The 21,610-nt window shown below is 38.5% G+C and overlaps 4 protein-coding genes across 5 annotated transcripts; 1 reads left to right on the forward strand and 3 right to left on the reverse strand.

Annotated features, from left to right (window-relative positions):
- The first annotated feature begins 668 nt into the window (after positions 1–668).
- Positions 669–12,159, forward strand: Pxn (Peroxidasin). Its single transcript, XM_071779398.1, has 5 exons — positions 669–1,233; positions 6,278–6,795; positions 7,666–8,467; positions 8,866–9,220; positions 9,307–12,159. The coding sequence occupies exons 1-5, from the start codon at positions 1,034–1,036 to the stop codon at positions 11,374–11,376; spliced, it is 3,945 nt and encodes a 1,314-aa protein (XP_071635499.1). The 5' UTR covers positions 669–1,033; the 3' UTR covers positions 11,377–12,159.
- LOC139813735 (acyl-coenzyme A thioesterase 13) lies at positions 11,608–12,869 on the reverse strand. Its single transcript, XM_071779405.1, has 3 exons — positions 12,513–12,869; positions 12,174–12,361; positions 11,608–11,872 (listed from the first exon to the last, which is right to left on the reverse strand). The coding sequence occupies exons 1-3, from the start codon at positions 12,591–12,593 to the stop codon at positions 11,707–11,709; spliced, it is 435 nt and encodes a 144-aa protein (XP_071635506.1). The 5' UTR covers positions 12,594–12,869; the 3' UTR covers positions 11,608–11,706.
- A 550-nt stretch (positions 12,870–13,419) lies between these two features.
- Positions 13,420–16,168, reverse strand: Mvd (mevalonate diphosphate decarboxylase). The gene is made up of 9 exons (XM_071779404.1): positions 15,889–16,168; positions 15,227–15,297; positions 15,041–15,108; positions 14,923–14,969; positions 14,682–14,833; positions 14,415–14,582; positions 14,047–14,340; positions 13,776–13,937; positions 13,420–13,653 (listed from the first exon to the last, which is right to left on the reverse strand). The coding sequence occupies exons 1-9, from the start codon at positions 15,938–15,940 to the stop codon at positions 13,504–13,506; spliced, it is 1,164 nt and encodes a 387-aa protein (XP_071635505.1). The 5' UTR covers positions 15,941–16,168; the 3' UTR covers positions 13,420–13,503.
- An 862-nt stretch (positions 16,169–17,030) lies between these two features.
- Bhd (folliculin) lies at positions 17,031–21,593 on the reverse strand. 2 transcript variants are annotated; one of them, XM_071779403.1, is made up of 12 exons: positions 21,440–21,593; positions 21,055–21,264; positions 20,836–20,958; positions 20,505–20,762; positions 20,320–20,385; positions 19,197–19,342; positions 18,873–18,978; positions 18,426–18,700; positions 18,192–18,304; positions 17,765–18,094; positions 17,444–17,678; positions 17,031–17,362 (listed from the first exon to the last, which is right to left on the reverse strand). In XM_071779403.1, exons 1-12 carry the CDS (start codon positions 21,485–21,487, stop codon positions 17,221–17,223), a joined length of 2,052 nt encoding a protein of 683 aa, XP_071635504.1. In that variant the 5' UTR covers positions 21,488–21,593; the 3' UTR covers positions 17,031–17,220. The 2 variants fall into 2 exon arrangements, with proteins under 2 accessions (XP_071635504.1, XP_071635503.1); XM_071779402.1 differs by lacking the exons at positions 20,320–20,385; positions 20,505–20,762; positions 20,836–20,958; positions 21,055–21,264; positions 21,440–21,593 and adding an exon at positions 19,912–20,117 and having other exon boundaries at positions 19,197–19,606.
- Positions 21,594–21,610: the final 17 nt, after the last annotated feature.

The raw sequence follows: 21,610 nt of genomic DNA on the forward strand, positions 1-21,610 counted from the left end.
GAAGTCTGAAGCGAATCAAAACGTTAAAAGTTTTTTTTTTTTATTTTTGAATGAATAAACAATTGAATGAATTTAAGCTCTTATTGGCACTGTACTTCTCTCACGACGCGCGCCGGTGAAATATAATATCGTGTCTCGCAAAGCAAGTCGCGTTGGCAGGTTGGCAGATTGACACCGCGACCATTGTCACTATCATTAGTATGGAAAACCTCTTCTTCCCTAATTTGCGTATTATTTTCATATTCTTGGACTCGTAGCAGTCGTAGCGTTACGAGCTACGAGCTACGAGCTCGTTCAACGTGCCTCGACGCGACGCCGACGCGGCGACGGGCGACCGTCGACGTGCGGTGACACTGACACGAGAATGAGAAACGGAGCGGAGGAAGGAAAGTGGAGAGGAGCGAGTCGCGGAGTCGCGAGTCACGAGTCTCGTGCTCAGGGAAGTCTTTTGTACTACTCCCGCGCGACGCGATGAATCCTCTCTCTGGACGAGGGACGAGCGGACCCAACGAGAGGAGGTCCCGACTCTCGACTCCCGACTCCCAACCCATCCCAACTCCCGACGCGAGACGCAAGACGCAAGACGCGAGTACGAGTCGCGTTTAGGTCGCGTAGCGCGCTACAGGCTTTCAGGCTACAGTAGTTGGCTGCCGCCGCTCGGGAACTGGACGGCCAGCCGTGGCCTTCTCGCGCGTTTCCTTTTTCCTCTCTTTCTTCTTGTCTTTTTCTCTCTCTCTCTCTTTCTTGTAATCGGCACTGGCGACTGGCCTTCTTCTCCTGAAGCGTATCCCGACAGTGATGTTTCTCCCTGATGTTCGGTATTGACTCTTGTCCGACCGGATTCTCATTGATCCTCGGACTGACGCGGTGAAAGTAATCGAGAAAGGGAAAGAGAGAGAGAGAGAGAGAGTACGCGCGTCCGACAAACTCCACGTGGTGCCGCGGCACCCTACTTCTCCAGTGGATACACCCCTCGAGTACCCTGAACCCTGAACCCTGAATCCCGCGACGATCGAGCGAAGAAGGAGGCGACATGAGGCCGACCGTGGACCTGTTCGTCTGGACATTGCTGGTCCCGCCGCTCCTATTTGCGACGGACCCCTCGCAGAAGGCCGCTGGAGCAACGGTGGAATGCCCGCAGAAATGCGTGTGTTACAACAGCACGATGCAGGTGCGATGTATGTTCCTAAAGCTGGTCCAAGTGCCACGGGTGCCCGCCAATGTCACCGTTCTGTAAGTCGTCTCTTTCTTTGTTTCTTTATTTCTTTGCAAAATCATTTTCTCATATCATTAGTTTAATTTAAAATTATTCGAAATTTCGGTGTTGCATAACGCCGTAAAATGTTGTTTGAAATCTTCCTACATGCGCAAAAGTTCGATCCTTATAATTACACGAGAAATTGTCTGCAATCATCGTTGCAGATGATAACCAATCAACGTAGGTGGAATTGTGGTGAATGATGAAAGGTCAAGAGAAAGTGCGTTAAAGTGCACATTCGCTTATAAGAAGGATACTAATCGAGACGTATAATCAGTTAAGAAGATCGCGACTGCCTATGGAGCGCTTTCTCACATGCGGTGCAATGGAAAATGCATTTTGTACTCTTCGCATCGTGTTTCAATGGTAGAATTCAGGATATTCCTCTAATGCCCCAAAACCCGTTTCAAGAATTCGTCGTACTGTAAATTATAATTAATAGAAGATTAAAAACTAAACTTAAAAAAAAACTAATAATTGCATTGTAATCGATCTGTGCAATTATCTGCGATAGATCTCGAAAGAGAAAAGAATTTCATTACTTAATACTGGAAATATCCTCTCAGAGAATTAATCACGTTGTAATAATCGATAAAAATCATAGAAAATCCGTAAATTCAAAATAGAAATCTAATTTAGCGAGCGAACGTATAAGTTATCGATTTGTGAAGCAAAGTAGATCAACAAAACCGAAGATCGCCGACTACTTGGAACTATATATATAAGTTATGGTTACGATGCGGCGCGGGCGCGGCGTTAAAGTGGAGTTTCGCAGAAAGGAACGAAGGAGAATGGAGTAAAACGGTTAGCTGAACGAATTCGATGCACATGATGCCACAGACTTGTTTAATCCGATATTCTTAATACTGCGGCATTACGTAATAAATAATATATATTTATTTTATGAATATATTTTCAACATTTATATCGAGTCGACTTCGTCACGGCAGACTTCGCTGCCTCGAGAAGCGCGTATTTCAGAAAAAAAATATTTGAATACTTGAATTAACAAATGATAAACGTGATAAAAAATGTGATATCTCAATGTGTAGATGTATAGATGACCGACTATTTTATCATTTCACCTCGATTTATCTCGCGCTGATACGTGTAATCGATACCGCATACATAGTATCATACCCATAAATTTCGACGCGCTCGTTGGAAAAAATAAAAGGATAATCCATGCAGTCTGTATGAAGAATATACACGAGTTCTTTATCATTTTTATTGTAAGTCATTTACGTTGCAAAATCTCGAACAAAGATGGAATGGTATGGCAAACATTGGCGAATCAGTTTGCGATTCTGTGAATCAGCGATAAGTGCTATTAATTCTATTTATCTTTAGTCTTAATGTGACTTCGAATATACATATATCAGTACATTGGATTATAATCATATGTGTGTGTGTGTGTGTGTGTGTGTGTATGTGTGATACTCGTTTTTATCATAACCATCGACAGGGGGGCCGGGGACTATCATTTATTATTAATTACTTGCTATTATTTGCTACATATTAATTTAAAAATGTTATCTTTTAAAAATAAAGTTTAATATATTTCACAAAAGGATTATTCAATAGAGAGGATCACCATTTAACCATGACCCTATTCTGCAATTAGATGGCACAAATCGTTGTGTAACCTTAGAACACATTGTGGAAATGTAAACCCCATTAGAGAACACAACTACTGTTTTATTTTATTTATTATTTTTTTATTGATACGTAATCTTTTCTCTCATGCAACTTGTTAAGATAAAATAAATAAAATTTTTTATTATTTACATAAAAAATATATTTTCTCATTTTTCTTTTCATTATAAATAATTGTATTCTTTTTCAACATTAAGTTCTATTTCATTTTTTCTAATTACAATCTTATTTTATCTAAACTAGTTGACCCTTTTAGAAAAAATCTCTCTCCCTCTCTGTCTCTTATTCATCATTTTTAAATAGCGACCATCTCGAATTAATTCTCTTCAAAGTTAGAAAGTAGATATATATAGCGACAACAAGTATTTGGAATACATTATACGATGCGGCTCTGAGATATGAAACTTGACTCTTTGATTAATTCTACAATCACTGCTCATGCGACGGTGATGAAATTTTATTGAAATAAAGAACAAGTATAAACACGCAACTCATAGAGGTTCTGCACACACATATTATGTCGCGTATGAAGCCTGAGTAAGCCAGAGAGAAGTTCTCGACGTTAAATTTCTTTTCTTCTCTATCCTTCTCTGTCTTTCTCGCACCATCCTACGCTCATATAAATGCGATTATAATTTGCATTAGTCTGCCTGTTATTTCCGTAGCGATGAGTGATGAGCTATCCAGCGCTCTAACATATTTAACACGATATTGTCGATTGTCGGTTCACGAGATCATTCAAAAACATTTTATTTAACTAAATACAAATAACAGATTCTCCACATATAATATGTTTGTTAAGAAATTATAAATGAATAATTAAGTTTCATCTTTCTTTTAGCAATTTCAATGTTAAAGAAGCGGCATGAATATAAATTGTATTGTATATCTCTTTATACGTTTATTTGAGAATTAAAAATTGATCTATTTATTTTTGTTTTAACATACACAGATAATAACAGCAATATTAATTTAAAATATCTTATACGAATCTGCGCGGAGTCTTTCGACTATACGAAACGAGGCATATTCATTTGAGGATAACGTAAATTCCACAAGGGGACAGTGTCCCCTTATATCATCGTTATAGATATTCTCGGTGCATCTCGATGAATCGAGTGGTGAAGCCCCGGCTTCGGTGAAATTCGATATTTTGATCGAGCGAAATACGGTTCAGAAAAGACCGGATCGTGTGTGTGTGTGTGTGTGTGTCTTCCCGGAATCATTCTCATGTATCCACTTCATCCGCTGTTATTAATGCCGTTAATTTGCTCGCGATCTCCGTTATTAATACGCGTGTTCCATCACGCGGCGTTAAACGAATAAACCACCGATATTTGTACGCATCGATGCATATTTCTATCAATGGCAAACGATCGAAATGGCCACGTGCGATGACTGGCGTTAGAAATCAATAATTCGACGTCAAAATGCATTTACATATACAAAAGGCAAAAAGATGCAAGTTTAAAAATTCAATTTTTCAGACGAAACTTGCGAAGAATAATGTTACGTTATTATTATATTAAAGAAATAAACATTTTTTATTATTTTATAGATAAGACAATTTACAGAGGAATCATTCAGATAGAAACTTCCAGTGCTTACGTACTACGTACGTAAAATGGTGTTTCTCGGTATTTATTTAAACTCTTTTAATATTAATAAATGTAAAGAAAAATTGTTTGTCTAAAATAAACAGCACTCTTCATTCATTGATATTGAATTTATTGTACGTATAAGTTTTCTTTTTGGATAATCGTGATTAAAATTTTTAAATAGATTTAGCTTATTTTGTAATTTTAGAACTTGTTTTTCTTTCATTACAATAATCTAACTGTCAACACCGATAATTTTAAACTTGCTTTGTTCTACTTTCCAGATAAAGAGTATATAAGTATGACTCGCTCCAAATTTCGTAACGCTGTCAACATTAACGCAATATTTTATTGAGGTCGCGTTTAAAGTATTTAATTACCGTGAAATGTGAATTAAATTGTTTGCAAAGTAATCTAAGGTCACACTGAAGAACTGGAGCTAATTACATTGCTTTCTTTCGTAGAAAATAGCACTATCATTTTATAATTGACTCACCACACCACAGTTTATTGATATCTTGTGTGCGTATGTGTGTAAAAATTATATAAAAATAAAAATTATCGCGTATATAAAAATTATCATAAAACGTAATGTAAACATTTATAATTAATATTCATTATTCAATATTGCATATGCTTATATAATTTGTAGAAAAATACAAAGGCTATCGCCGTGTGGAGAATTTCCGCCAGTTACAAATCGGGCTTTTTCTATTTTTCTCTCGGCAAGCGTACGTACTCGCGCCAACACGATGCGACGCGACGTGACACGGTGACGATTCGTTGACACGATAAGAAGGTTGAAACTTGAAACATCATCGGGTCAAGCGCGACAACTCAAGTCAATAATTTAGAAAAGAAGTAATGTACAACGAGTCGAGTAAAATTATTAATTAAGGAGACGCTCTGCGGCTGATAACTAGTGGATTATCTTCGCCATGCCAAGTCGTAATAATTATGCGGTTGTGCAATGCGTTTTACGAGTTTGATAAATTTTTGTACTATTAAACCATGCAGCTGAATATCCTATTAATTACGATGCGTGGTACTCGCACTCTGATTTCCTTATTGATATCATACGCGTATACTTGTACCGTTAATAAGATATATATATTTTTTTAATTCAATAATCGTAATGTTTTCTAATAAGCAGATTCACGCGCGTAAGTTTCAAATCAAGTTTTCGCAAATCGTATTTACTAATCGATTTCTATTTATCTTAATAAATATATTACTTGTCTATCGAAGAAAGCATCATTGCTGTTTAGTTTATCTTATATCCCGAAAAGCGCTTATGAATACTTGGTTCGCTCATTTTACTAAACAAGTGGGCGGATAGCTACGGTATTCTCGCCCACGTATGAAATTCTCTTCAGATATATTTATCTCACTTTTAGCGTAAAATGCGATCATCGAAATGTGACCGTCTGATCTTGAAGATCTAAGGTCGTACATGAGATATTCGTACAAATATAAATAAAATTCAAAATCAACGACATTATCCTATTTGCTTCTATTGCTTTTATCATATCAGTAATCTGCCATGTTGGCGAAATAAGTACGCTGCAATATGCCTTTCTCGCAAAAGATATTTATTATTATGACATTTGATGACAATTGATGACGTTCACACTTCCCATTTAATTTTCGGCAAAGTAGGGCTCGCCCGCGATTTCTCTCAAGAATAATAGAACGTCTCGATTCTTTCTATCTGGCACTCATCCTCAATGGCGACTCGAGACTCGAATGCTCGAAATTTTTTCAGAGATCTCCGATTTAACAGCATCACGGAAGTGCGCGCGGGGTCGTTTGACGGACTCGACAAATTGCACACTCTGCTGCTAAATGACAATCACATTCGACGGCTGCCGGTGGGCGCGTTCGAGGGCGCACCGAATCTACGGATACTCTACTTGTACAAAAATCGCATGGAGCACATCGCACCGGGCGCGTTCGCGGGCCTGCCACGACTCGAGCAGTTGTACCTGCATCACAACCACCTCCGTGAGATCCGACCGGGCACGTTCAACGACCTGCCGGCGCTGGAGCGTCTGTTTCTGCACAACAACAAGCTTCATCGACTACCGGCGGACGCGTTCGTCAACGTCGGCCCGATGACGCGGCTGCGTCTCGACAGCAACGCGCTCATCTGCGACTGCAATCTGGTCTGGCTGGTGGAACGTCTGCGGGACAAGCCTACGGAGATGGCGGCGATTTGCCAATCCCCGCACAAGATGAAGGGTCGCTCCCTAACAACGATGTTGCCCGAGGACTTTCATTGCAGTTGAGTATAGAAACCATCGTGAGATAGATTCATTTATCTTCTGTCATTATCATCTGAAAGCAACATATATACTGTATATATATCACAAAAAAAATATATATATATAACAAAATTTACTTTTTTTAAACATAATAAAACTTTGTTATGGAGTGAATTTATCCTTTGACTCTTTATTTTCATTGCTCATTGTTATACGTATCAATTATACATACCTCATATGATTTTGACATTATCACTGACGTAAGAGAGCGACTTTTAATATCTGATTACACGCGACATACGTCGTGGTCGTTGACACTGTGGTCATCGCGCTGCTGCATGATCTGCAACTGCATACTGCATCTCGCGTGACGATGACTTTGGCTAGGGTGATCCGTGTATAATTGTGTATCTATCGCGTGATCCTTCAGCGGAAGACAATTAAATTCATTTTCCATTCAATTGACTGCCGCTAATTAATTCTATAGACTTATAGAGCTAAGCTTTCGAATCTCGATGATAGTGAACTCTGAAATTATGCTATTATCAATTTGTGGAAGATTATATTTAGTGTATTTTATAAGTATGTATGTACAATCGTATATTTCTTTCTTCCTGGTTAATATTAAAATACAAGAACTCGCAGTGGACAGAATCTCAGTGGTAAAAGCAGATAAAACAAGTAGATATATATATGTATGTATATAATGATCGCGATATACCAAAGCTAAAGAAGTTCTGAAGTTGTATAAAAAAGAGACGAGAAGAACGCGAATAAAATAAATAATCTCATCAGTCATCAGTGTCATCACACACATTAATCTAATTATTTATCTAATTCTAATTTCTCTTCAAAATCTCAGTCATATAATAAAAGATTCCTTTCGCAGCGAAACCACGCATTATAGAAGGCCCGGAAGACACCGTAGTACGATTTGGTGACACGATAACGTTGAGATGTCGAGTAACGGGTGATCCGACGCCGAAGATCAAATGGATGAAAAACAAGTCGAGATACTCGTGGGAAACGGACGATGATAACGAAAGGTACGCGATCCACGAAGACGGTGAGAAATACGTGATCCGCGAGGACGGCACCTTGATCATCTCTGGCACGACCGAGCAGGACAGCGGGATGTACGAGTGCGTAGCCAGCAGCGACATGGGCTCGACCAAATCTAGGAAGGCCAGAGCGGTTATCACGGCGGCGTCTCGGTTGATACTCGCTGAAAGGCCAGAATCGCAGAACGTGAGCGCCGGCACCAACGTGACCTTCTCCTGTCGAGCGCTAGGCAATCCCAGGCCCGCGGTTCGCTGGTTTCGAGACGGCCGATCAATCTCCTTTGGCGACAGAATCTCGCTCGAGAACGACGGCACCTTGCTGCGTATCCTCGCGGTTAAGGAAACCGACGCGGGCAAATACGAGTGTTACCTGAAAAGTATCGATCACATGGTCCATCTCTTCGCGGATTTGAATGTTGTCGACTTCACGGCGCCTCGACTGCTCTTCAGACCGCAAGACATGGAGGCGGAACCGGATGCTACCGTCGAGGTACCTTGCCGGGCCGAGGGCATCCCGAAGCCAGTGATACAATGGAAGAAGGACGGTAGCGCGCTTGAAGGCAACAGGATCAAGATTATGCGTGGAGGGAGTCTTGTTATTTTTAACGTGACTCCGCAAGACTCAGGCAGGTATGTATAAGATTGGGGTAACACGGCCTTGACCACGCTGGTCGTTGGTCGTTGGTCATTGGTCATCAGACCTCTCGTTTTGCACGACAAGATTACACGAGTTATTTTTTTGAATGCGCGAAAATGATTTCTCGTCGAGATATCTCCCCTTGAAGAAGAACAATTAGTAATTCGGACAATTAATGACATTTAATGCATACATGTTGCGATTGCATTAATTTGACGATTCTATAAAATCTTTGGCTATCATACGTTGACAATATTAAATAAAAAGTTTGATACACGGTACAAGAGTTAATATTTACACGATACACGATGACAAAAATTGATATCGAGCAATCGTCAACCTCCTTATACTCCTTATACGATACAACTCTGCAGTCATTTTCCTTTTACAGATACGAGTGTTCGGCTATAAACGATTACGGCCGCGCAACTGCCGATGCTTTGGTGCGCGTTCGGCAACCCGGTGCGGCAGCGGATACACTCGTCATACGAGCCTTCCAAAGTGCCACCGAGGAGATCGATCGTGCCATCAACAAAACGCTATCGTCTCTCTTTAATCCCGACGGCTCATCCAAACATAATCCGTTCCGGGTGGCACGGTTTCCGGACGCGATCGGTCGCGCGGCCGCCAGACCCGCCGAGCTCTTCGAGAGAACTCTCGTCAATATCCGACGTATGGTGGATGCTGGCAGTAAGGCAAACGTGACCGATGAGTTTCGTTACGAGGAAATCTTGACGCCTGAACAGGTAAACGCGCTACGTGCTCGAGTACCTACATCGAGAGCACGTTGTATCCTAAAATAAATAATTATAATACGCGCGTCCCGTTTTAGGTCAAGGAAATTGAACGATTGTCCGGATGCACCGGCCACAGACGTCGGCAGAATTGCACCAACAGGTGCTTCCACCACAAATACCGGACCGTGGACGGCAGTTGCAATAATCTGCGCCATCGTACTTGGGGCTCGTCGTACACGGGATTTCGTAGGATTCTGCAACCCATATACGAAAACGGTTTCTCGATGCCGGTCGGTTGGGAGAAAGGACGGCGGTACCACGGCTATCCGAAGCCCGCTGCGCGCCTCGTGTCGACCACCCTGATCTCTACTCACGATATTACGTCGGACGATCAGATCACCCACATGGTGATGCAGTGGGGTCAGTTCCTGGACCATGATCTCGATCACGCGTTACCATCGGTGTCGAGCGAGTCGTGGGACGGGATTGACTGCAAAAAATCCTGCGACAACGCCGCGCCCTGCTTCCCAATGGAAGTGCCGCCGGGTGATCCGCGCATCAACAACAGACGATGCATCGACTTCGTGAGAAGTAGCGCCGTGTGCGGTTCCGGCGCGACCAGTATACTGTGGGGTGGCCTGACGCCTCGGGAACAGCTGAATCAGTTGACTAGCTACCTGGACGGATCGCAAGTCTACGGCTACGACGACGAGCTGGCGCGCGATCTGCGCGACTTGACGACGGATCGTGGATTGCTCCGGGAAGGTCCCACGCTGCCCGGTCATAAGCCTCTGCTGCCGTACGCGTCCGGCCAGTTTGTCGACTGTCGTAGGAATCCACTGGAGAGCTCGATCAACTGCTTCGTAGCCGGGGACATTCGCGCGAACGAGCAAGTTGGCTTACTGGCCATGCACACTTTATGGCTGCGCGAGCACAATCGCATCGCTCGCGCGCTACGCGAGACGAATCCACACTGGAACGGCGAGAAACTGTATCAGGAAGCGAGACGTATCGTCGGCGCTGAGATGCAACACATCACTTATCGGCACTGGCTGCCGCGAATATTTGGACCGGCAATCGACGAAACTTCTCAGCTCTGGCCGCCGTACCGGGGCTACGATCCCAACATCGACGCCAGCATATCCAACGTTTTCGCCACCGCCGCTCTACGTTTTGGACATTCGCTCATCCAGCCGCGTCTCGAGCGCCTGAACGCCTCTTACCAACCGATCCCTCAGGGTCCTCTCGATCTGCGAGACGCGTTCTTCGCGCCCTGGCGACTGGTGGAGGAGGGCGGCGTCGATCCTCTGATCCGAGGTATGTACGCCACGGCGGCGAAACTGAAGCTGCCCGAACAGAATCTCAATGTCGAGCTCACCGAACAGCTGTTCCGTACCGCGCACGCGGTTGCCCTGGATCTGGCGGCGATGAATATCCAGCGAGGAAGAGATCACGGTCTTCCCGGCTATCTAGAATGGCGCGCTTATTGCAACATGTCGCGCGTGGAGACGTTCGAGCATCTCGCCGACGATATCAGCAGCAGTCGAGTGAGACAGAAGCTGCGCGAACTCTACGGCCACCCGGGCAACATAGACGTCTGGGTCGGTGGTATTCTCGAGGATCAATTGCCGGGGATGAAAGTCGGACCATTGTTCAAATGTCTCCTATTGGAACAATTCCGGCGGACCCGGGATGGCGATCGGTTCTGGTATGAGAATCCGAGCGCTTTTACCGCGGAACAGCTCGCACAGATCCAACAAGCGTCACTAGCCAGAATCTTGTGCGACAACGGCGACAATATTACTCGCGTGCAACCCAACGTGTTTCTACTGCCCGAAGGTCGTAATGACTTTGTCAGTTGTGACGAGATTCCTTACGTAGACTTGAGCGCGTGGTCCGATTGTTGCGACAATTGCGAGGATCATCGCGACAATACTATTTCTCGCTTGCGTGCGCGTAGGGAAGCTGAGAAATATTTTGCACCCAGTCGCGACTACGTCAAGGACATGGATTCGTTAAATCGCGACGAGAAAGTCAAATATTTGCAGAGGATGTTCGAAGAAAGTGATCGAGAGGCTAAGACATTGCGAGAGCAGGCTGACGATTTGTCGCGAAGAGTGAAAGAACTCGAGTCACTTTTAAAAGACATTGCAACACGACGATAGAAAAAGATCATCCTTTCTCTCCTCTCTATCGCGGATAGTCGCGCTCTTGCAATCTTGCATTTCAGATATACGCCATATTCTTTATGCAGTTATTATACTGTTGTAAATAGAAGCATTTGCAGAAGTAGCATCGCGCGATCGTTAGACACGTTTCCTTTTCTTTAAGAGCTTTAGATTAACGCAGCTGTTACCAAGCTGTTATGCACATACGTATAATGCATAACCCACTAATAAAACTCCTGCACTTTTTATTACGTACGTTGGATATGTACATTAGGTACACTATATACATTTATCGACATTTATAAATCAAGCTAATAACCTTTAGTTTCATTTACTAACCGATGCGAGATACTTTGTGTGTTGTCCACGAGCAACCACATCCTTACCGTCGTTCTTTGTAAGCTCCACTGCGAGGAAAGCCAATGTCTTCCCGGTACGCACAGTTTTAGCATCGACCGTCACCGTTTCACCAGGAAATGCAGCCTTCAAAAACCTGTGCCATTAATTATATTCTGTTGTACAATATAAGCATTTTTGCATATTTTTTTTACTAATAAAAATTGTAAGTTACAATCGTTACATTTCAATTCAATTTCTAGTCTCTCTAACCGATGTATATCGTAGATTGCATATACATTTTTACATCAGTGCAGAGATTTAATTTATCAAAACATGCATGAAGAAAAGATTGAGAATGTGATTAGCGTAATAGAGCGTAATTTCAAATATGTGTGTATAAAAATGATGAAAATATAATAAAATAAAGAAATTTGATAAAAATTTGATATCCTTACGTCACATGCAGGTCTACAGAAGCACCGGGAGGAGGTTCAGTTTTGTGAGTCATTAATGCATATGTAGATACACAGTCTATAATGGTAGTGGTAAAACCACCATGTAAAAAACCACCGAGATTTAAGTGCTCTTCCGCCACAGTAAATTGCGCTTTGCACTTTCCATCGCCAGCTGACAGTAATCTCACCTATTCAGAAATCATGCATACACAACATTAGTATCTTTATATATAATAGGAAATATAGATAACACAAAATAATTGCTAGGTTTAGAGCTAGGTATCTATAATTAGATACATAAAATATTTTGGTGAATTAAATGAAATTTCTTGTACTCACATTTTTCATACATCGACCAAAGCCTTTGCTATTCGCTATTTTCTCCAAAACAGCTTTTACAAGTTCCATTTTGCACGACATGGTCTAGGTACGCTCTTTGACTGCTTTTGACTCAATTGATATCTCTCTCACACTGTCTCACTTCAGTCACACTTTGAACCGAATAGCTATATAGTCAAGTAATTTATTTCTGTAAATGGTTTTTTTCATCTTTAAACCTTGCACGATACGCATCAGACCACGATATCGAATGTATATGTATATACAATAAACGTCAATCACGATTCATGATTTGCAAATAAAATTACATTATATACCCATATGTATGCACATACATACATATAAACAATACGACACGCATACGTGATACGTGTAAAGGCCCTTGCACAATGTCAGGCAACATAATAGAAAATAGAAACTAGAAACAGGGAATAAGTAGAGACCCTAGATCGGACAAGTGCCGTCGTGGGGTAAAACCGGATATGATGTTTTTGACGGCGGTTCATTTCGATTGTTGAATAAATATTACAAGTCGAAAAAAGAACCGGGTATCTGGGTACCCGCGATCGCGATAACTTGCGGCCACACACATTTCTGAGTTTATGCTTCATAATTATCGTCGTGTTGCATCATCTATTGTTTGAACTATTATTATTATCATTACCAGAGTTAGAAACACGGGGAATAAATCCTAGAATGGAACGAGTGCCAATATAATTGAAAAAGAAGAATGACTTTTATACACAGGCTAAAATTTTTCTTTTTTTTTTTTTAAGATTTGGAATAAAACTATAGGCTGATTAACTTATTGTTAGACACAAATAAAGAATGTTGTAACTTTACTTTTTGTTACTGTACTTTTGGGAGCATAAAAATTTGGAGAAAATAAAAGTTGAAAATAGCAAAATCGAAGGAAATATAAATGATTTATTTCAAAATACTTAAAGCAGTAAATAGTAAATAGTAAATAGTAAAGATGTAAAAAAATCTATCAAGAACAATTAATAGGATTACCCTGATCATCTAACAAATGATCCTGCGAATTATTGAGATATTTAGGTCCATCTCCTACTTTAGTATATATCATGTATCTAAGTTGTCCTGGTGGATACTTTTGAAGCTTTAATTTCTCCAAGAGACCCTGTACAAGATAATACTTGTAATAATAAGGATAATTCATAAATGCACATATATGTTTGAATAATTAATTACTATCTATCAATTAATATGCGTGAATATATATTTAATACATGAAACACATACTTGCAAAGGCTTAATGCCTTCAACAGGTAATCCTCTTCTGTATTCAATCGTAACATTTTCAGAAGGAGGAAAAAAGTGATCTAGAACACCTATCACCGCTGATACGTCTTTCTCTAGTAAATATAACGTAGCATTCGGTCCAGCGTCGAAAGTATACGCAACCTAGCAATGTTTCATGCATATAATAAAATAAAATGTGTCTAACCATTTTTGTGCTGTAATTTATAGAAATAGAAAAATGCAAATCAAATATGAAAAATATTTCATTTACCTTCACGTCATTAACTGCATCGTTATAGGAATGTACCAGATTTATAATACTGTTGGAAATATCGTTCATATAAATACATGGAGGATACGTGTCCAGGCACACAGCATGGAACTGATTAGAATCCTTCATAGTAAGTTGGGCAAAATTTTTGAAATCCTTTTCAACGATCGCTCGTTGCATCTTATTAGCTCTTTCTGGGACTACATGCATTATTCTATGTTGCAAAAGTTGAGATGTTTCCATGCTTCGTTTCATACCTATTGCACTTGGAACCTTTTTTTGCTCATCGCTGACCTGTAAATATTTATAAGTATTTATCTCTCCTATCTTTATTACCAATATAAGTAGAAAAAGGTTTCTTTTCTTACAACAAGCACTAAAATCCTCAATTCAGGCCAATGAGACGCAGGCACGATTTGCTTTGCTAAACTGTCCGTCCCGTACTTGTCTGAACCCATGTGCCATCTTACAAAACCACCTATAGTACTGCGACATGCTGATCCTGAACCGGAACGCGCTATGATGCTAATGTCTCCCTATAGAAAGATATATTTAGAGTTTAGAGTATACACAATACACAAATTATATTTTAAAATATAATAAATATATTAAACAGAAAAAATAAATTATCATACTTCTATTTTGTAAAGCTTAGCTAATGCCGCTGTAAGGCATGCATATCCTGCAGCACTGGAAGCTAAACCAGCAGCAGTTGGAAAATTATTTTTTGAACATATGTGAATCTTCCAGTCGTTTGTGTAACCAGATAATTGTGAACGTTTCCTGACTTACGAAAAAAAAAGAGAAGATTAATTTAATTTAATTCAATTTACACTGCAGCATACATTTTTAGTAAATTTTTACGCACAAACTTACTTCCTTTTAAACAATTTTGAAGCCTCGCGTTTTTTATATCTTCCTCTCTGAAAATATATCAATTTATCGTAGAGAATAAAAAGAGAATAATAATGAAAATGATACTTTCTCAACATACTTTCCATTCAGCCAAATACGATCTTCTTTGAAATCAGGACTGATCATTACAGTAGTTCTTGCATGCAACTATAAAGAAAATATGAAAAGGCTGTAACACATTGCCAAGATATCTCTAACGTGTTTACGTTCTCTCGCTCTCTTCCTCTCATTCATTTAGAATTTGGATTTAGAATTTTATATTTACCTGGTCTGTGTCTAAAGTGGCACTTATGGAATCGTTGGTTGGTAAAATTAAGAATTCATCCCTCTTTCCCCCTAAAATCATACAAATCTACGATAAAAAGTTAATTTTTACTTAAAAAAAAAAAAACAGATATATGGGACTAAAAGGTAAGCCCCCGTGTGACAAATATTTCCATATTGTCATTGTAACTGTGTTTTTCCTACGACTTTTTATCCTACCGCGATAGCTATTCAAATTCAAATATTGCCGTGTGGCACGAATAGCTGCGCGAACGACGCGCGTGTAACATATTCAAGCGTTTAAAAACATATGCATGTATGCGATATATAATTAACATGAACTTTAAATTCCATTATTCAAATAAATCATATACACATTTTAAAAAGCGAATACCGATAGTATTTTTTTAGCTAATATATTAATTCACAAATTATGGACGTCTTTCAAAATACTAGTTGAAAATGTCCCGAAAACTTATATTATACGTTAAATTTATTAAGTAATAAAAATTTACGATTTTAGATATATATTTCGGTCGAAATTTCAAAGTACAACTTGTGTGAGTGTGTGTGTACGTGAAATATAATAAAATCAGTCAAATAAAGCTATTAGACATTTCAATTTCTCGCTGAAGAATAATAAAGCTTTTTGACTATACGTACAATATTTAATAACAGCAATGTTGACCGGTGCAATGCAGGTAACGATATTCATGATTTTCACCGCGTACCCAATAACTGTTAGCACTACCGAATACCAGCTGTTATCACCAGCTACAGCTACAGGCTACAGAGCAGAGAACTACCAGCTGTGACCAGCTAGCAGCTACTGTGATTCTTATACCATGATTCTTATGTGATACTTACCTGTCAGTTATTCAGTTATCAGCTGCACGAATTTATACATATGCTTACACGAGAAAAGCCACGTGTTACGGCCATAGACTGAAATACAACTAGATTGCTACTCCAAGAAATAAAAGTGAAGCAAATTGACTCGGGAGGAGAGAAGCCAATCATTGGCCGCGTTCAGCAGACACAACTGTTGAGTTCGTCTTATCAACACTCTGCGTTGATTGGTTGGTTCTAAAAGCAAGAGCCAATCACATTTGACTGCTACTCAGCGGCTTGGTCTGCTGAACGCGCTCATTTTTAACCAGTCCAAAATCGTTATTGTCAAATTATAGAATATTCTTTTAGAGTTTGGTATTTATCAGTATTTATAAATATATTAATTATTTCACAGTACGTTACGTGTATAAATTTGCTATTATAAATATGACACTCAAAAAAATTTATCTCAACGCTATAAAAATAATATATAAATAATATAGATTATATTTAAAAAGAAAATGTAGAAACTTTTTTGCTTTCTTCAAAAAAAAAAAAAAAATGGAATAATCAGAATCGCTGAATATTCCATCACGCGGACGTATCAAACACTGCGCAGGCACGAATGAGAGAGAAAGAGAGAGATATATATTATTCCATCTCTTTATTTATCCGATATCAAAATCGGTACTCGGGACGCATGTGACACAAGGTCGCTCGGTCTATCTACATTATTATATCTGGTTCTCTTGCCTGGTAATAGTTGTAAACTGCCTTTAAAATATTGTAAATAAATTGCAAATATATACAATTTAAAAGTATAATTAAAAATTGACAATTAATGTTTACAGTTTTTTTTCGTCATGAGAATTACTATCGTTTAATATACCAAACTTTAATTGCAAATTAAACGAGATATGTATAGTTATTCATCATCAATGTTTACATTCAATAAGTTCATAAACTCATCAAAATACACAGCTCTCGTCTTTATTTATGACTGAATTATAAATTAAAAAAAAGACACAACCTTGAACACACAGTAAACGCTCCTCTCATACAAACGCGAGGAATCGGAATAATATATATACACGTAATTTGCAATAAATATTACATCCAACGATATACTATACGTGTGCAATAAAACAAATTAATCTTTAGAGACTATGCTGGATTAGATGGTAATCCCATAGACCATGCGTCCAGTAACTTTTTGTCCTGAGGTCCAGCGCCCAAACTGAGCATTAGTCCAGAGAGATCGCCACGATGGCCTCGTCCACGCATCGCGTGAACAACTTTTGCAATACTGCACAACAGAAACGGATATATATAAATATATAGAAATATAAACATTCTGTAAAACATTGTAAATGCTGACGATTCATACTTAGCCCATTCTTCCTGAAGAGTCGTAAAGTGTGCTTTGAGAACTGAATTTCCAAGTTTTTCATTATCAAGTGATTTTTCAATCTTTATTAGTAAAGTCGGAAGTTTTGTTGGTAAAGTACCAGCCCATTTAACTATATGGGATTTTGCATTCCCAACTTTGTGTTCGTTGAGTATTATGTCTAGCCTGCATACACTTGCACAAGGTAAAGGAACTGCTACCGAGGTGTCTACACCTAAAAATTTTAACGCAATGTCGCTGTGAAATATTTTTCAATAAAAGATTATTTATAGTTATGTTTTCTAAAATAGCATGCAATACCGATAAAGTTACATGTATCCGGATCCATGTATTCCAGTGTTTGTGTTTTTACCCGTCGACACGCTCTTGGTACAAGACTGCTAAGTCCATACAAAGATTCCAATCTTTGAATCTTTGGACCTCTCACCAAGACTTGAACACCAGTTAAACAGGAATACAGCAATTGTCTAAACTGATCTTTCCCTAGTACTCGTTTCAGGTTTCGTAAAATTACAGCGGTAGATTTTTCTGCGATTTCAGAAAATTCTGACAAAAGCTCAGAGTCGTCCCAATTAAAATTAAAGTTCACTGGCAATTTTGCGTTCACTAAAGTAAAACCTTCTTCAGTTTCTGTAAATTATTTGTGACATTATGACTTCCATTAAGAAAAAGATATATTTTAATATCAATTGTTATCATAGACAGAAAAATGCTTATAATTGCTAACCAATTTGATGCTCGAAATTATAATTAAGTTCGTCATCTAATAAATTCATTGGAAAAATTTCTATAAAGTGCCTCGCCCCAGCACTCAAGATCCATACTAACCACATGTGAATTCTGAAACATATACATAACACAGTAAGATAATTAAAATATTAAAACTTCAGCAAATAATAAACAATTGTACACGATATTATCTATCGAAATTTATATGCAGGATTTATGTAGGAACACTTACCTTACAAAAACATGCTTTTCATTTGTTATATCGCCAAGTGTTCTAGACTGTTTAATAGAAGTACTGTGGCAACCCATCCCGTTGTTCGCCGTCGTCAATCTCATTGCTCTTTGCGGACATTCCGCTTCTTCCGCATTATATCTTTTCTCCGAAAAATCTTGCAATTCTCTAATTACCTCTCTTAAATTGTCAATCAAAAATGGCCACATGTTCAACAAGAATTGTTTGTCTCTCATGAAAACAATAAAACTGCACCATCTTCTAAATCCTCTCGCCTGTGAAAAAAAAATCAATATATATCAGCCTGTCGATATTCCAACATAAAAACAATGGAACAAACTTGTCACAAAATCACTAGGTTTTAGCAATTTAAATAATGGCATGATTTGAAAAATTTGTTGTAAGTTGTAATAACTACCAAACATGCTTTTTCGTTGCATAATTCACCTGGGCATCTTTCAATGTAAAAGTATGACTTAAAACATGCCCTCTGTACTCATCTCCAAAGTAGCACACACCTTCCTTACCAGGGTGCACCTCGCAGCTTAGACTCCTTGAAAAAGAAACCGGTAATGAAGGAGCTTTAAAAAACTAAATCGTTATACACATTAGAAATTTAATTTATCAAAAAAATATGGAACTTAAATTCTTAATAAAATAAAATTAATATTATTTATATTAAGAATAAAATAAGTTTATAATAATTCATATAGTAATTTTTGTAATAATTTTAGTATGAAATTTGTAAACCATAAAATACACTAATTATACCTAACGCAAGCATGCTTTAGCAGGTTTCCAATATCTTGCATTAATGATTGTTGAGCAGACAAAAAAGATGTTCTTGTTTCATGCTCGTTACTTAAATACTTGACATTCCCAATGCTCTGACAGCCCTCGCACTCATCTTGTCCATCCTCCAAGGAAGCATGACCTTGTCTCAGCACTTCCTTAGGTCCATAGAATTTTAGTTTTTCTGCGTTTTGTGTATCATAGTTACGATACGTTTGCGTGGTAAATATCACTTTAGGTCCATGCATTTCACAGAAGGTGCACAGTGCAATTGCAGCATTCATTGCTTTTGAAAGACAGGTTTCTAGGAGTTCCTTGTATTTATCTCTCTCTCTCTCTCTCATAGAGGGAGAACCCAAAAATTATTTATTATGATTCTTCACATGATCCTAGATTGTTTATATAAATTAAGTAGGTTATTCATAGGTATTCATGAGGGTATTCAACAATCTGTACCGCATGTATGTATATAATAATGAATAGAATTACAAAATTACATTTGTTACAGCAATATTGCAATATTATATTTCTCAAAATATATTAATAACTTAATGGTTATACGGTACAAAATATGTATTACTAGACATTCGCAGAATGCGATTCACATGAACATAATTACAATTTATGGTTTGCAAAATTTACAACATAACCTCTGTCGAAATACTTTTACAACACGTAACCCTATCTTATTTACCTGCTTCTTTGTAAGTTGCTCAGCAAGTCTTTACGACGAAGTTAATTTTTTTCATCCTTTTCACGTGATAAAACAAAAATGAAGTCGGGGTAGAGACACGTGACATTATGATAGCTAATCTCGAATCTCGACATTGGTCCACGCAGTGACAGGCAACACGCACACACACACATATGTCACGTGTGTATGAACGAAACTAAATTTATGCATTTGCACGACGGGTTGTCAATTGGGAGGGGCTGTATATCAAAGTAATCCAATAATTTGTACAATCAATAATATAAATTATATATTGCATTATACAATTCTTAAAAATATGTAATTTTACTAGGATAGAAAATGTTAAGGAGAAAGAAAATGTTCTTTTTTCTTTTATACATCAAGTTCGTAGCCAAATTTCAATTTGACACCTTCGTAAGCAGCTCTCATCCATATACCCACAGCATGTGCTCCAGGATCTGGATATTTGAATATCTATAACGTAACATACATGAATCATAATTCTATCTCAAGTCTAAATATATATATACATGCATATGATGTGTACGATACATCATACAACCAAGTAATACCTTGCAATTCGCAGAATCAACAGAGAATCCTGACATATGCACAGTTTGCATAGCAAATGTTTCGGCGGCTTTGACAGCTTCTCCAAATGCACTGACAGGACTTGAACCAGAATTTAATGCGTCTCTCAGTTTATTTTCCGCAGGTATCAAAGCATCCAACATAGTTCGATCACCACGTGACGTTCCACTAAACTCGGCCATCATTTTGTTTGCAGATGTTAAAGCAGTTAACCACATATTGGCAGTCATTTGCTCGTCATTTCGAAACTTGAGAAAACTCTAAAATATTTCTCAAACGTTCTCTTCTCAGTCTTAACGATGAAACAAGATTGTACTATTGATATAATCTTACTTTAGCAGCAGTATCAAAAAATAACGAGTACATTCCACCTTCTAAGCCACCCATGTCTTTTTCAATAATGTGGCTGATTTGTATAAATGTTATAGAGGGTTTCGTTGCTGAAATTCTCCCTTCCTGTAACATAATGAAATATAATATAATATGATATTTATGATTATTAACCAAAAGAAAAATATAGATTTTATACTTCACTTCATTGCTATTTACAACCTTGATTGCTAATTTTATGGCATTGGCACTACGCGCGAGGATGGTTCCATACGTTCCATCGCCGCATTCTTCATCCATTATATCGAGTTGTCTTGCACACGCTATTAAGGCTTCGCATGCAAATGTTAAAACTGTAAGAAATGCCGGACCATTCTGAGACTGTATCTTCGGTCCTGTATCAGATGTACATGTACTATTCTCATGTGCCGTCTGCAATTGAAAACTCGTGTCACAAGTAATGCAGGAGTAAAAATATATAAATGATTTATAATTGCACTTATAATATATATAGCAAAATATATAATTTATTGACTATTCATAACTTGAAATTTATAATTGTAATATAGACTATATATTGACAATTAAATAAATTTCAACTAATTACCTGAGAATTTTGCTCTCCCACGTTATGTGGCATTTCGTCATTTTTCATCACGAGCTCAAGAATTTTATTTCTCTATGAAATTACCCTGTACCTAACCTAAACCTGTACAAATGACAACTGACAGTACTGACACAGGTGTAGAACAGTGGTTTATTTTTATTTATAAATGAG

The sequence above is a fragment of the Temnothorax longispinosus genome, chromosome 5 (assembly GCF_030848805.1).
Source record: "Temnothorax longispinosus isolate EJ_2023e chromosome 5, Tlon_JGU_v1, whole genome shotgun sequence".
In the NCBI taxonomy this organism is placed as follows: domain Eukaryota; kingdom Metazoa; phylum Arthropoda; class Insecta; order Hymenoptera; family Formicidae; genus Temnothorax; species Temnothorax longispinosus.

Bases quoted from the DNA above. Each gene is read 5' to 3' on its own strand.
- Pxn (XM_071779398.1), top strand. From the start codon at position 1,034: ATGAGGCCGACCGTGGACCTGTTCGTCTGGACATTGCTGGTCCCGCCG. The intron at 8,468-8,865 runs GTATGTATAAGA...TTCCTTTTACAG, and splicing joins ACTCCGCAAGACTCAGGCAG to ATACGAGTGTTCGGCTATAA. The intron at 9,221-9,306 runs GTAAACGCGCTA...GTCCCGTTTTAG, and splicing joins AAATCTTGACGCCTGAACAG to GTCAAGGAAATTGAACGATT.
- Mvd (XM_071779404.1), bottom strand. From the start codon at position 15,940: ATGAATATCGTTACCTGCATTGCACCGGTCAACATTGCTGTTATTAAA. The intron at 15,298-15,888 runs GTACGTATAGTC...GTATGATTTTAG, and splicing joins CATTGCTGTTATTAAATATT to GGGGAAAGAGGGATGAATTC. The intron at 15,109-15,226 runs GTAAATATAAAA...TTTTCTTTATAG, and splicing joins CCACTTTAGACACAGACCAG to TTGCATGCAAGAACTACTGT.
- LOC139813735 (XM_071779405.1), bottom strand. From the start codon at position 12,593: ATGTCGTGCAAAATGGAACTTGTAAAAGCTGTTTTGGAGAAAATAGCG. The intron at 12,362-12,512 runs GTGAGTACAAGA...ATTTCTGAATAG, and splicing joins TTGGTCGATGTATGAAAAAT to GTGAGATTACTGTCAGCTGG. The intron at 11,873-12,173 runs GTAAGGATATCA...TTAATGGCACAG, and splicing joins TCTGTAGACCTGCATGTGAC to GTTTTTGAAGGCTGCATTTC.
- Bhd (XM_071779403.1), bottom strand. From the start codon at position 21,487: ATGAAAAATGACGAAATGCCACATAACGTGGGAGAGCAAAATTCTCAG. The intron at 20,763-20,835 runs GTAAGATTATAT...GAAATATTTTAG, and splicing joins TTTTTGATACTGCTGCTAAA to AGTTTTCTCAAGTTTCGAAA. The intron at 18,305-18,425 runs GTAAGTGTTCCT...TATATGTTTCAG, and splicing joins GAAAAGCATGTTTTTGTAAG to AATTCACATGTGGTTAGTAT.